We start from the raw sequence: 15131 nt of genomic DNA on the forward strand, positions 1-15131 counted from the left end.
TCTTGTAGTTCAATAGTTAATATTGTCTGTATCTTACATGCAGGCTCAGGTAAGCTACTCACTGTTTCCAACTGTCCAGCATCCAGTACAGACAGTAGGTTGTTGTTTTTTTAATTTTATTTCTTAATGGTCATTATGTGAGAAAATAATTGTTATTAATGTGTTTGAATTTCTGTCATTAATAAATATTTCATTTTCTTTTTTGTAATGGTAAGAAGAGCAAGAGAGACAGAGAAATCCCCACAGACTCCCTGCAATGATGCTAACTGGCATGTCATTGAACACAATGTTGCTCACCTTCTTCACTGGGACAGGGAGGGGCACAGTTAGGGGGAGACTGGGGTGCTGCTGACTCATCTGTTGTTAAGTCTGCTAAAAGGGGCAGGGACAATGATTTAATATGAATATCTTGCTAAACGTTTCCCTGCACTGATTAAATGGTGATTAAATGTAGGCTAACACTAGGCTGTAGCTAGCTAGCTAATTTCACTATGGACATTAAGCCAACAGGTTACCACTCACAGACTATAGGCTACCCACCTTTCTTGGTGGAAAAACTGGGTTACAGTTTGACACCCTTTCCTTTGTCTTTCCTCTCTTTCCTTTTTTGAAAACCAGATTTTGATTTAACGTTACTTGGCAACATTGTGGTCACTGTAGTTCTGGTGCATCTACTGACTGCAACTAAACACCGTCACTGAGTCTGAGTGCTCTAAGGCAGGACCAAACCATTTCATGCAGATACAGGGGGGTGGTCGGTCAATATGGATGTTTACCTTTTGGTCAATGGGGATATTTAACTTTTACTGCAGATAAAAATAAAGAGATCATTAATTGTATTATTATATTTGAAATATATATACTGAATGATGATGGTTTCATAATTTTATATTAGTTTTTACCTATTTTTTGGGGCCCCTGTCAGTCATGGGCCCTTGGAATTGTCCTAACTTTCCGCCCCTATACAGTGCCCCTGGGCAGTGACAGTTTGCTACTTTTTAGAGCGTGCTAACGGCAAATAGCGATGCTAACTTAGCTCATTAAAGTCAGGAATTTGCAGTCTGAAATATAAAGCTCTGCTTAAACTGTTAGTGGGCGCAGTTGTAAAGCTAGTGAATATATTTGGTAGGCTTATCATATGAAACTAGATTATCTAAGGAATCAATCGATGATGTTGTAAGTTAAACTATAAAGAATTTAAATTTAACATTTGCTCGACATATTTTAACATTAAGTTTAGTAGTAAGGCTCCTTAAGCGTTATATAACATGTTTTTATAATTGTGTTGTTGCATGTAGAAGGGTCAAACACTAAGTCCATTTAACATCCTGACTATAAAAATGTAATCCTTTAAGACAGGTAATAGTGACAGTAAGCAACACAAAACATTTAACAGTTATAAACTTTGTTTTGACAGATGACAATATTAATAAAATGAAAGTATTTTGGAAATGGTATTAAATCTAATCTGCAGCTTGAAAAACATTTCACAGCATAAATATAACGGACCGATAAAAACTTCAAGTGAAATTCTATTAGTTACTTTGTGAAACAAGAGTCCCTTTCACACAGTACAGTCCTCACAGTAGCAGTTGATACTTTAGTTACTGAGCAGTTGAGAAGTATGACACCTGTCGAGCAATAACTTCCTTCGGATGGTTTCTCATACTTTGAGGAGAGTCTGGTGGGTCCAAGTACACCTCATCAGTGGTCAGTCAGATCAGTAAAACACAGCAGATTCAGTGTTAGATTGAACTAGGCTAGGCTGTATTCTACATATGCATAGTCAGATTTCAGGGATATACTTACAGGAAGAGCAAAGAATACACCTAACAGAATCAGCTTTAATGGCAAAGTAAGAGTGTGCACAGCCCTATGGTACACATAAAAGGAATTTGACTCTGCCTTTTTGTTGCCCTCAATGTACATACACATAAATAGACATCAGCTAAAAACAAGGACAACAAAGATGATCAAGGTAAAAAATAAACATTTGACTACTATAAAGCTTTGTAGAAATTCACCAGCTGCTCAGCGGTAATCAAAATTAGCCCCACCTTTATCAGCTGCAAAATTAAGGTGATGTACAAATAAATAATCAACAATTAGAATCCAATAATATAATATACATTATTTTAAAATGGGCCATTCTGCACAATTAGTAAGGTAGCCTACTTTTACTTTTGGTACTTCAGTAGGCTATTTCTACACTGTGGTACTGCTAGAGTATGCTACTTCTTCCACTACTGATCTGTGGTGTTGGACTGGGGGTGGAAAGGGGACTGTACTCAAAAAGATGCTAGAATGAATAGCTGTGCATGTGGGCAGGGCCCCTATAGAGAATGCCTACATACAGGGCCCAGAATGTTGTGCTAAGCCCCTGCCACTCAAGGCAACTGTTTGGGTTTGTGAGTAACAGGAAAGTGGAAAAACATGTATAATCAATCTTATAATTACCCTTAGCTGAGTTTCATATAGCCTACATAAATGTAGGCCTACGTATATATCACCAGCAAGAGACTATTCATTCCTTTATCCATGAAGAGCCTAGACTACTTGCACTTAATGTGAAAGCTGGATATTAAATGAGTATATTGCTTTTACAGTTTAGTTTTTGTTTCTTTTTAGTTGTGTTATTTTATCATGTATTCATTTTAGCCTACTTATATCATTCATTCTAGGCAGCGCCTTTGAGAACCTAGAACCAACTCTCTCCCAAGGGTGCTGGTTCTAGGTAACGTTACATTGCAAACATTTTATCACAACCTATGTTCTTCTACGTATTTTATTCTTATTTTTCCGTACCCCTTTTTTCAAACTTCAACTCCTTCCACATTTTTCAACATATAAACTTCATTCAAACATCTAAACCTTCAGCTTATTTCAGAATGGCCTGCTTCTATACAGAATATTTATAACTTTCATAATTACAAATTTGCCCCATTCAAGTGGATGGATGAAATGTTCAAATTTCACACAAATTCATACATTTTCATACATGTTCAACTGCTATTTACTCATTCATACATTCACCGAGAAACTCTCTTCAAACTTTAAAATGTTCCACATCTTTCATACATTCAGGGTGGTATTCAACTTTCAAATCACATCAGTACTTTTTAAAATATTCAACCTTGTTTGAGGCTTAGAAAAAATGCCCTTCTGAGATTTTTTTTACATTAGTATGTATTGGATGGAATGTTCAGACTCAGAGTGCAGGACCCAACTGACAGAGTGAGGAGCAGCCGATGCAAAATGCTCTTTACTTTGCTATACCATCCACAATTTGAACTCTTCATACATTAATGTTACATCACAATGTAGGGAATGTTGTGCCCTTTCTAACAATGTATGTAATGTAGGGAAGCAAAGAGACTTGAGGCACAGTGAGCTTTCAAGTAAAGAAGTGTCAAGCAACAGTCGCCCTGCCTCCTGTATTAAATTAGTCTCGCTTTGCCAGACCTTCCTCCAAAGTGCGCTGAAGGAGGGTCTGGCTACTCCACATAGCATTCGGGGATGGGAGGAAAACGTGCTATGGTTTAATGGCATTTCTTTAAAATCAGAATCGGCATGGGCGGTGCTAAACTCTGCACAGAGCCGCTGCAAAATTGTCGTGCGAGAAAAAACTCACATTGGACAGATAGTCTAACTAGCTGTCTCAATTTACCATGCAGAGATCTGAGGAGCAGTTAACAATAGTCCTCATAAATCCACCAAATTTAAAATTCCAACACAAAGAAAGCAGAAGAAAACGGAAAATACATGCATCCGGCGGAATTTCCTGCAGCACCGGAGCAATCCCGGAAATGGAACGCGAAGGATATTGACTAGTATTAAATCATACCAGAAATACCAGGAGGAGATCAGAAACAGGCTCTTTTCGGACAGTTACTGTCCTCACATTTTTTTACCCTACACACCATTCTTGCACAGGATGTTCAGCAGGGTGTCATATCTCTCACAGTATTAAACATTAAGCGATAGGAGTTAGGGTTTTTGAGCTAGAAGCAGGACTATCAAAGGTGCACCAGACCCTCGTCTCATTGAGAAGAACTCTCTGAGATAGGTGTCATCATGGCAACCTTTAACTGCAGTTGGTGATGTGAGCTGGGTACCATTTAATCTGATCCCTGACATGATGAGCTGTTGGTGTTGAGGCCTGAAGTCAGTTAGGAGTCAGACAGTCAGTTGCTCAGTTAGTGCATCATGAAATCATGTTAACTGACAAATAACTCCTCTCCTCTTCTCCTCCTCCCCTCTTCTCCTCCTCCTTACCTTCTCGTCCTCCTTTCTTCTCTTTCTCTACTTATGGTCAATCATTCATTATGATTATGGTTAATCTTTCATTAACTGAGAGTTTTATACAGCTTTTAAATTCCATTCATACTTTTTGAAAATATTCAACACAGCTGATTGAGATTCCCTAATCTGACACATTTCCCATCCCAAATATCATATCATTATATCCCACATCTTTCAAACATTATGGGTGTTAATTCAATGTTACAATACAATGCCATTCATACTAATTAAACCATAGACAGTTAGAATTAAACCCATTCCCACTTTTTCAACTAGCCTATCCTCACTACTTCTAGCCTAGAAATCTAGACGCACCCTAGCGGCAGCAAATGTAATTTGCAACCAGGGTGAGTTTGGCTTGTCAGGCCACACTACTTCACCTTCTTCTACAATTCAAGCCAACAATCGAGTGTAGCGTCGTCAGCCTTTTAACATACAGCATTCACACCGCAATTTCTTCAGAAATTACATTCTCTAGCTAACTAGTTAAATAAAGGGTTTCTTTGCGGGGGGCTATGGACTCCTATAAGCTATGGTCTATGCGATTGTGCGAAAAGAAGGTTCATGCCTAAAACATTTTAGAAATTCATCGTGAATCAAATAATATTTTGCGTAAAAGTATTTGCGTTAAGAGACCCTTAGCTACGTGAGTGAGAAGGGAGGCGTACATGAGAAGGGCTCTCCATACATATCACACTTACTCCGCCCTCCCTGGAGCAGGTTACCCTACTGACAAACGTACGCCATTTTCCATCGACCACCGAGAGGAACAAACCAGCGGAGAAGCGTGGAGAGTCGGAGCTGTGAATTGCAACGAAAACGGTAGCTAGCTAGCTAGAGTTTGAACGAAATGCTTAATTGTGCCGTACTGAAACTGTTTAAGAATACCATGTTTGGGGTGATTAATCGAACTGCCGCATCATTTGTTTCTAATGTTATTGTTTGCACTATGTGGTTGTTAGCCGATAGCTGCTCCTTAGCGCTAACGCTAGGCCTAGGCCTCGGAAAAGCGACAGCCATTTTAGCTGTCTTCATATAGCCGTCATGTAGCATTAGCTAGCTTCAGAGCGTCGAACATCATCTAGCTAATGTCAAATGTGAAACAGTGTTTTAAAGGCGGAACGTAGGTAACAGTATAAGGTTTGTCCAGTTAATCAAATTAGCTACTTCAACTTATTAAGAGGTTAGTATTAGCCAGCTAAACCAGCGTAAACTATTTCTAGTTAACGTTAAGCTAAAGTTATCACAACGTTGGACCCTAGGCCAGGCTTCTTTTCTTTTGCTAAAATGTTTGAAGACTATATTGTAGGTGTTGTTCTTGAATAAATAGTGTTTTTCATGTCACGTTAAGTCAGTAACGTTAACAGAAAACGTTAAACACATTTTTCTACATACAATAGTAGACGTTGATCTCAAGATTTATTGCACAAAGCAAATCAGCGTAGCGCATGAAAACTACGGAAATTGGAGCATTAACTTTAATTTCACATCAGACCTTCGGTTAAATTTTAATCCGGTTTAATCCTACTGGTCTAAACTTTTCCAATAAAATAACACGGTGGTGTGAGATGTTTAGCTATATCTGCTGCAGAAACACCAGGTCCTTATGTGTCCTGTGTGATGCAGGAGGATAATGTTGGCTGTCTTTGTCTCACCCCAGATTGTGAACTAATGTTATAAAGATGTAAGGAGACAGTAACATTACTTTCAGCATGGTTCCTTTTGAAAGGAGAAGCAATGCGTCTGCTGCATTTATAACCAATTTCCTATCTTTGATTATTTTTCAGATCCAGTCATGCATCGTGACTGTCCTCTTGACTGCAAGGTCTATGTTGGAAATTTGGGCAACAATGGAAACAAGACAGAGTTAGAGAGGTCATTTGGCTACTATGGTCCTCTCCGCAGTGTGTGGGTGGCCAGGAACCCTCCAGGCTTCGCCTTTGTAGAATTTGAAGATCCCAGAGATGCAACTGATGCAGTGCGTGAGCTTGACGGAAGGTAGGCAGCGAACTAAACTAATTTTGAGATGCAATGGCCAACATTGGAGAAACGGGACTCCTCTTGAAACAGCTCAGCGGTTAATGATGGCTGGTTGTTTTATAGAACATTGTGTGGTTGCCGGGTGCGAGTAGAGCTGTCCAATGGTGAGAAGCGCAGCCGCACCCGTGGAGCTCCCCCTCCATGGAGCAGGCGTCCTCGAGACCGAGACGACTACAGGCGCCGTAGCCCACCACCCAGACGAAGGTAACATATGTTATTTGACAGTGGCCGGCAGACACTGTATATGGTCTATCTTATACTTAAATCCGACTCTGTGAATTACTGAGTCCACTCTCTTACCCACAGTATAAATCCTGGTAATTGCTTACATTTTTCCAGTCTGGGCATTTCTAGTGTTTGTAAGCATTTCTGCCGATTATACATTTGTGATAGTTTCATCTTCATTGATATTGTTGGTCATTTTATGTAGGGAGCCGAACAGACATTCATAACCAAATAATGAAATATGGCATGGGAATTTGATATTATATTAGGTTATGTATTAAAGTCTTTCTATTGCAAAATGCATCTTAAAATCCGGCCTGCAAAACTCCTAGTTCTGCTTTGGGTACTAATGCTTCTTTTGAAGTGTACAATATTTTGTGCACTCTCAAAACGTTATTGCATTTTTACTGCTTTAAAATGGAAAAATAGGTCTGTGAAATAGGATTAAGCAATTCCTATGTCTAAAAGTATAATATGTTTAAAATTTGCGGGGGGGATAAAAGTGCCAAATGTGATGCATTTTTTTTCCTTTTGTTTGAGGATGCTTTTTATTTTTCATTTATATTAATAAGAATGAAACCCGTTGCAGAGACGTCACCATGCCTCCTCTCACCATCCTCTGAGTCAATCAACTAGTCCTCTTTCAGCATCATGTGACTGCTGACCATCGTGCACCAATCAGCTTGGCTGGTGCTGTCATATGACCCAGGCATGGCCGGTCGTCAAGTTGCACCAACCCATTGGTTCCTCAGCATGCCGTTCTCAACCTCCTCCTCCTTCAACCTTAATCCAAACGGCAGCGGCCCACCTCACATTCCCGACCAATCAGCGTATTACGTTCCCAAATGTCTACAACCTACCAACAGCAGCCTTCGGCTAACCAATTAAAGCAGGAAAAAAGCCACAGCCAGCCCCCATCTGCCTGCCACCTAATCACCTTGCAGCATCTGGCCAGTCCTATTCAGCCAATTCTACCTACCCAGCCGGCAGTCTGCCTCCCTTTCGTCATATCTAGCTTGTTGAAAACCAAAAATACTAGTAAGTTTTCCTGCTTCATTCAGTACACTGCTGATTACAGTTTTTAAAAGACAAGGTTGAAAAGGTTGTTCTTTTTTTAATTATTTGAATCATAAGTCTGGAACTTCATATTTCCAGAGATTTCAATTATAGACAGACATCTGGTATGTCTTGGGGCTCTGAGTAGAATTATGAAGTGACACAAATCAAAAGTCTCCTCAACCCCCCAGTCAATATCAAAAGGGTTTTTTGTGCTGTATGGTTGGTTTTAGCAGATATTAGCCTGGTTTCTTCTCCAGACTTATTCCCAGTGACCAGTTTATTGTTTTTGTTACAGCTTGTTGTAGCTTTCAATTCCTAATGTTCTCCTTTAAGTACAGTGGACCAGGAAGGAGCACAACCTTCTCCAAATTAAACGGGAATATAATTCACACAGGTGACTTAATTTAAAGAAGCACAATGCACTGTGGGATAGGAGAGATCATTTTTAAGCACCTGCCATCTTTATGCATGGGGTCCATTGTCAGTGAGTTATACTTTTTTGATTGAGAGCATTGTGTTCCTGGAAAAACATCCAAGTCTTTTATTTCCATTTTAAGTTACTGAGATAGGCAAAGGGCTGTGATGAAGGAGGCCCATGTAAGAAAAGGATTGGAATAGTGTGGACCTCAGCGGGATCGATGCGTCTGTGTTTGGTAACGCTTGTATTTTCCCTGTGCAGATCCCCACGCAGGAGGAGCTTCAGCCGCAGTCGAAGCAGGTACGTCAGCTTTCAGGATGTCTTATATTCAGAGTTCAATCCAAAAGCTTGAATCTTTTATGAATCATCAAAACTTGAATGTAATTAGGTTTGAGAGAGTTCCTGTTTCATAACTATAAGATGAACTCGACACATTGATTTGATATGCATCTGGATATTTTTCCAACTGGAAACCGGATCCAGAATGGAACCCAACCATACTAGTCATGCACTCAACATAACAGGCAAACAAGATTAGTATGTAGAAAATGTGAGTAATGTTGACATAATGGGATGGTTTGGCTTTTGCAGGTCTTTCTCCAGAGACAGGAGGAGGGAGAGGTCCCTATCCCGGGACAGGAACCACAAACCTTCCAGGTCCTTCTCACGATCAAGGAGGTACTGACATCTTTTGAGCTCTCTTGAGATAATTTCTGTCTTGCGTCATAGCAGATATTTGACAGTTGTTGATGTAAGTGTAGTAAAATGTAATTTTCTCAAACTACTGTAGATGAGTTTTTCTCTTGAGACACTGCACCACTGAGAATAACACTCAGAAGCCTCTTTCACACATGCACTGCAAAACTGAAATGACCTACACATTACCCAGTGGAGCTGTATGTGAGAATGTAAATGTCCAAATCAGTTGGTTTGGACATCAGTCTTTACCCTGCCAGCTCCCTAGTACAAAGTCCAGGGCCTGGTTGACTTGATTTTAACATCAGTCCTGAGTGATCTGATCACAAGTGGACAGCTCGAAGTACATGTTTTATATCTGGCTGTAAAATGCGTCTTGAGTGACAACTTGTGATCTTTCTTTGAGTTAGAGGATGGATACCCGACCCGAAGGTACCCGACGGTCTTGGCCGGGTTCGGACAGATATTTAGAAATGATGTTCGGGTCGGGCTCGGTCACATCAGCGCGATAAGGCATTCAACATTATAAATGTAAAACAGCTTATTATGTAGGTAGCCAATGGGCCCGTTTCTCTTGGTGCAAAGGTTCGGTTTTGTGATTAAAATTTAAAATATTACCCTAACATCCGTCTTCCTGTGTGCGGAAGTTTGTTTATGTAGCTGTGACGTGCACTTGTTTGTGCACACATTTCCGAATGCCTTCCTACAGTTGCTTAATAAAAGCGGGCTTTCCACACAAACAAACGTACTGTACATGTGTCATTGGCTCGGTAAATATCTTAATGCCTGTCGGGCTCGGTTATTGCTCTGTTGGACGTGGGCCCGGCTCGGACAGAAAAATGCGGCCCGATCCGCACTCTAGTTTGAGTGTGGTCCTGCGATTGTTAACAGTTTGATCAGTAATTCTTGCTAGCATTAACCGTTTTTTTTTTTTTCTTTCTTTCTTTTTTTCCTTCTTCTCCACAGCCGCTCCAGGTCGAACGACAGAAAGTAGAAGCACGTCTGTCAAGTGTAAAGGGAGCTGAAGATAAACGGTTGTACAGGCTTGTCCATTTCAAATGGAAATCAACGTGGCCGTGTGGCCATTCTTGAGTTTTTTTTTTTAAACAATCAAGCATTTTAGTGTCCCTCCCCTTGTTATGGTAATTTTCACATACATTGAGTGGGTGAGTACAGGTGTGATGCCTCAACTAAGTCCACCTGGTCGGCCTGAAACAGTCGTGCCACCCAGCATTCCAGTTCACCAGTTAGTTTTGTTTTTTGTCAATGAATGTAATGTGTAGTTTGACATAGTGAGTAGTTTCTCTTTTTCAACGCCAGCATTTTTTTGTAAGGATTGGGATGATTATAAGAGAGTCCCTCCTTTTGATTGTCTGTAAAGCCAACCTATTTACAGCGTGCTACTTTCTTACTTCACACTGAAGGTTTCCATCTGTTAATGGTTGTTTGTAGTGAACGCACCCCCACATTTTTCAAAATGCAAAACTATGGCATTGATTTAAGAAAAAATGTGTAATGAACAAAACACAGATTTTTTGGATTTGAAGTTTTCCTTTTATTTTTGTTTTGTTTGATACAATGTGAAATGGTCTCTGAATTAAAGATACCAGTTGATTACAAAAGACCTGGATTTATATTTATTTCCTTCTTGCCTTTCCTCAATATATTGTATTCTTTTCCATCCACAAGAGGGCACTCCTACAGCATCACACACGTCACTTTAACAAGTCTGTTAATAAATGGGGTTAGTTGATTCTTGTGTTGCCCATTGGTGTAGGCTGCAATGCATTTGGTTTGAGCTGCACTGCTTTCCTATTTATATGCCAACTTCAGTGTAGTTCTTGTCAGTGATCCGTGTCGACATCACTTGGTGCAGTTGAGATTTTGCCTTCTATACTGGTTTAACAATGATGCATTTCACCATTGATATTATCTTAGTATAAGATGACATATTGTCATAATCCAATACAAATGAAATAGTGAATTTTAAGTCAAATCCACATTTTAACATCTGTAATTGCAATTTCTGTAAAGTATCTTAAGCATAATATGCTTAAAGAAAAGAAAATACTTGATATACTAGATCAATCTCAATATAAAGGTTGAAACATATAGGCTACTCACATTTCAGGTACTTAAAACTGAATTGAAGACATTTTATGAATTTAGTTTTTTACCTAAATGAAATGTGGACTTTTTCATTTTTTATTTCACCTTATTTTTACAGGCAAGTCATTAGGAATAGATTCTTTTTTTACAATGGTGGCTTAGGGAAAGGGTTGGATGGCTAGATAATAAATACATTAGAAATACATACTGATGTTGAAAGTCTTTCCATAGTAAAGTAGCGATGTTAATGGGACTTTCCGATAGATTGTAGATCTATCAAATTGGAGGCTCCATACCATACAACTCAATCGACATCAAAAGTAACTTGAAGCCAAAATTGAATATAGTTTTGACTCCTTTGAGATACATTAAAAATACAGGGTGCAAGTCAGTGGACTGATGAGCTTGTAAATTGTCCCGTTTAATAAGTACTGTGCTGCTGAAAAAGTCGCTGTAAATCATATGTGGTGTAAGTCCCTGTATGTGTGTGCTGTATAGCCTTACAGTTACTGAGGAGTGAGAAGTCCTGAACTATTTTCAGTAGTGAGATTGAGAGAGACATTATTCAACTATAATACACCATAAAGAGTTTTACATTGTAATGTGGGCTGTCTGGTGGTGAGACTATATGTTTTCATTGTGGTCAAAAAGGTGTTGGTTATATCTGAATTTACAACTGTGGGGCCTTTTCTGAATCCCACAAACATTGCAGCTTCTTTCCCACTGCCCACTATTTTTTTTTCGGTCACACCAAGGCTCCCTGTTCAGGCAGGCAACAAGTTCATCTTCTACGCGCGCTTTTCCACGTGGTTCAACTTAAGCCCTGATGACATCATCGATGACTCACGGTATCCACGGAGACCGGCCTCACAGTGAGTGAACCATAGGAATGAACCAGGAATGAACCAAACCCGCGGGAATCCACCTTCCATCTTCTCTAAATACATCCATGGAATATACATCTATGCATGGAATAGCCTACACTCAGAAACATATGGTGTTAACTTTCCACCTAATGCAATGCTGCAGGTAAAACTAATAATGTAATACTGATAGCAAATCTGTTGCCTATATCATTGCACATTACTGGTTTAAAAAACACAAAGGTGCACCTTGTTGGAGCTAATTTTTTGGTCACAAGTTCATTTGATCTATCTGTTTCAAATCATGGTGAAGTGAATATCTTTGAACATTTAATCACACCGCAAATTACTTTTACACCATTTTCTAATATTTTTGTAAACTAAACATGTAAAGAAATAGTTTGACATTCTGGGAAATGTTCACTACTCTCATATCTACGTATTATGTTAAAGCAACATTGGATTTTTTTGGGGATTTGGTGCTCCTACAGTTTCAGAGTGCAATCACTTATACACCGCTATCGTAAATATGGACAGCTGTACATGGACGTTCCCCATTCACTACCGTACATATTTTTTTCCAAATTAAGGTCCCATTGTTGTCCACCGGAAGGGGAGGGACTTCACCTCTCTATTTGTTATAATTACATTACTTATGAAAAACTAGCGAGTCCACAACTTTGCTAACACAGACAAACATCAAGCAGGTACAACAATACAAGATAAAGCAAGTTAGCTACAGCTAGTCTCGCATTGCCAGACCTTCCTCCACAGCGCTGAGAAGGAGGGTCTGGCTAGTCCACACATCCGGCATGGGAGAAAAACGTGTTCTGGTTTATTGGCATTTCTTGAAACCAATCACGATCGTCTTGGGACGGTGCCTCTGCAAAATAGCCTTTGGAAGAAACTTGTTGTTCATGTCGTGCAAGAGAAAACTCAGATTGGACAGATAGTCTAGCTAGCTGTCTGGATTTACCCTGCAGAGATCTGAGGAGCAGTTAACCATAGTCCTCATAAATCCACCGGTGTATAAAATGCCAACACAAAGAAAGCGGAAAGTGACGGACATCCGGCCTAAAAAGAGGGACATCCAGCGGAATTTCCGGCGGCACCTGAACAATCCCGGAAGTGGAATGTTGTTGATATAGGCTTTATATGTATATGCATATATTGCTTTATCATATATGCTTTTCTAGTGCATCGACAACACAACTAACAGGTAAGGCTCTCCCTGTCAATACACGTGCTAGAAAGAGGTTTGCTAATGTTTTAAAGACCACACCGAAATATTCACTCTGACATTCTGGTTCTGCTTCGGATGCCGTCAAGCGGGATCTCTGGTCATAATCAGTCCTTCACTGACCAATCAGCATTCATTAGCAGAATGCTAGCGTGTTATGGGCAACAACGACTCAACCTGTAAGAAATCGAAAGGGCATAAGTACTTGTTCATTCAACTTTCGACATATAATCCATGTTGAACTTGCAAAAACTACAATCAAATCTGAGATTTCTCAACGACAATCAGGCGAAAGAGACAAATTTAGCCGTCTAGCTCCATAGAGTCCCATTCATTTAGCACTGGACCGCGATCACCCCCAGTGGAACTCTGGTGGAACTGCAACCAAATTCGGTAGAATGGGGCTGAATAGGGAGTGGACAGGCTTTCCATAGATGGGCTTTGGTGGCCATGCATAGCATGTGCTTCATTTGGCGCCATTTATTGCATCAAACTTTTCACAGTGCAGAACAAAGGCCTGAATAAAACAAAGCCGATAATGAGTAAAGATAATTTGATGGGCTCGCAGACCTTGTGCACTGTGCAGCTGCCTTTGAGCTGAGAGATAATAAAGTGTCTACTCAACTGTACAAATGTAGTCACACAGCTGCTGCTCAGCAACAAACAGTATGCACTCATTGTATCTTTCCATTTAGTTAGTTTAGTAAACTTTATTAATTTCAGTCCACATCAATTCAATTTAATACAACTTTATTAATCACAAAGGCAGTTTGGGCAAGTAAAAACATACAGGAAATGGCCATACACAGACAGACATTTACCATAAAAGGAGCTGTTCAAGGCTGATGGTGCAATTGCTTTTAAAATAGGCCTACTAAAAGTCATAATTAAAAAAAAAAAAAAAAAAAATCAACCCTGAATATAGCTGGACTCTTTGTGATTGGCTTCCAAGTCTGAGTTTGTTTGTTTTGTGTCTTGTCAGTCTCCTACTTAACAAAGGACTCACTGTGGTGTCAGATCAGTTGGGCCTTTATACTCTGCATCCTACAGTTAGAGCTCTTGTTGTTGACATGCTGGGAACTAGGCTGATGCTGTTGGGAAGCGTGAGGAGTCTCTTGACTGACCTGATGCGAGATTAACAAGCCTGGCCTCAACAACAAGAGGACAGAGTACAATATGTAACCAATGTGAAAGCTACAGAGACTTGCAACAGGCATGTACTGTAATATGCTGATTAACCTATAATAATAAATAATGTATTAGTTGATATATATATATATATATATATAGGGCTGGGCAATATATCGATATTATATCGCTATCGTGATATGAGACTAGATATCGTCTTAGATTTTTGGATATCGTCTTAGATTTTTGGATATCGTAATATCGTGATATGACATAAGTGTTGTCTTTAACTGGTTTTAAAGGCTGCATTACAGTAAAGTGATGTACTTTTCTGAACTTACCAGACTGTTCTAGCTGTTCTGTTATTTGCCTTTTCCCCACTTAGACATTATGTCCACATTACCGATGATTATTTATCTAAAATCTAAGTGTGAAGATATTTTGTTAAACCGCCAATTGTCAACCCTAGAATATCGCCGCAATATCGATATCGAGGTATTTGGTCAAGAATATCATAATATCTGATTTTCTCCCTATTGCCCAGCCATATATATATATATATATATATTCTTAATCTGCAAAGTATAAAGCTAACAAATGTAGTGGAGTAAAAAGTACAAAGTTTGCCATGTAACCTTAGTGAAGTAGAAAGTAGCATAAAAAGTCCCTCAGCTTGTACTTATGTAACGTTAACATTACAGTAGGCTCTATTTGTTAATTGTGGTATTTCTACTTTAAATCAAGTCAACAGAACATCAACAGATGTGAATACCTCTCCAATAACTGCTGTCCTGGTTTATGTTTTTCCACCACTTAATTTGTGTGATCTGAAACTGAAAATTGCCTGTGCTGATGCACACTGAGGGACAGAGAAAGGGGCCGCCATAGACTGTATATAGAATGGACCAACAAATCCCGTTGCTCTGGACGGAGACCAGTGAAGGATATTAGAAGCACTTTTCCGGTGAGCGCTGAGCGTTACTGCGCAGCCTCCAACTGAGAGAGACGACGTAAATGTGACGTGAGTAACCTGTCTAAAAGTTGGAAGTCT

At 39.5% G+C, this 15131-nt stretch overlaps 1 protein-coding gene across 3 annotated transcripts; it reads left to right on the top strand.

Annotated features, from left to right (window-relative positions):
* Nucleotides 1-4699: 4699 nt before the first annotated feature.
* Nucleotides 4700-10362, top strand: srsf3b (serine and arginine rich splicing factor 3b). Of its 3 annotated transcripts, none has more exons than XR_013501876.1 (6): nucleotides 4700-5124; nucleotides 6090-6300; nucleotides 6406-6546; nucleotides 7140-7605; nucleotides 8306-8344; nucleotides 8636-8688. XR_013501876.1 is itself a non-coding variant. In XM_078248511.1 (6 exons), exons 1-6 carry the CDS (start codon nucleotides 4971-4973, stop codon nucleotides 9732-9734), a joined length of 660 nt encoding a protein of 219 aa, XP_078104637.1. In that variant the 5' UTR covers nucleotides 4707-4970; the 3' UTR covers nucleotides 9735-10362. The 3 variants fall into 3 exon arrangements, 1 of the variants encoding a protein (XP_078104637.1); XR_013501877.1 differs by having other exon boundaries at nucleotides 4704-5124; nucleotides 7157-7605; XM_078248511.1 differs by lacking the exon at nucleotides 7140-7605 and adding an exon at nucleotides 9707-10362 and having other exon boundaries at nucleotides 4707-5124; nucleotides 8636-8722.
* The last annotated feature ends 4769 nt before the right edge of the window (nucleotides 10363-15131 follow it).

Source organism: Sander vitreus, chromosome 4, assembly GCF_031162955.1.
Source record: "Sander vitreus isolate 19-12246 chromosome 4, sanVit1, whole genome shotgun sequence".
Classification (NCBI taxonomy): domain Eukaryota; kingdom Metazoa; phylum Chordata; class Actinopteri; order Perciformes; family Percidae; genus Sander; species Sander vitreus.

Excerpts from the sequence above, each read along its gene's own strand:
- srsf3b (XM_078248511.1), top strand. The coding sequence starts at position 4,971 with ATGAGAAGGGCTCTCCATACATATCACACTTACTCCGCCCTCCCTGGA. Across the intron at positions 6,301-6,405 it reads GTGCGTGAGCTTGACGGAAG|AACATTGTGTGGTTGCCGGG; the intron begins GTAGGCAGCGAA and ends GTTGTTTTATAG. Across the intron at positions 8,345-8,635 it reads TTCAGCCGCAGTCGAAGCAG|GTCTTTCTCCAGAGACAGGA; the intron begins GTACGTCAGCTT and ends TGGCTTTTGCAG.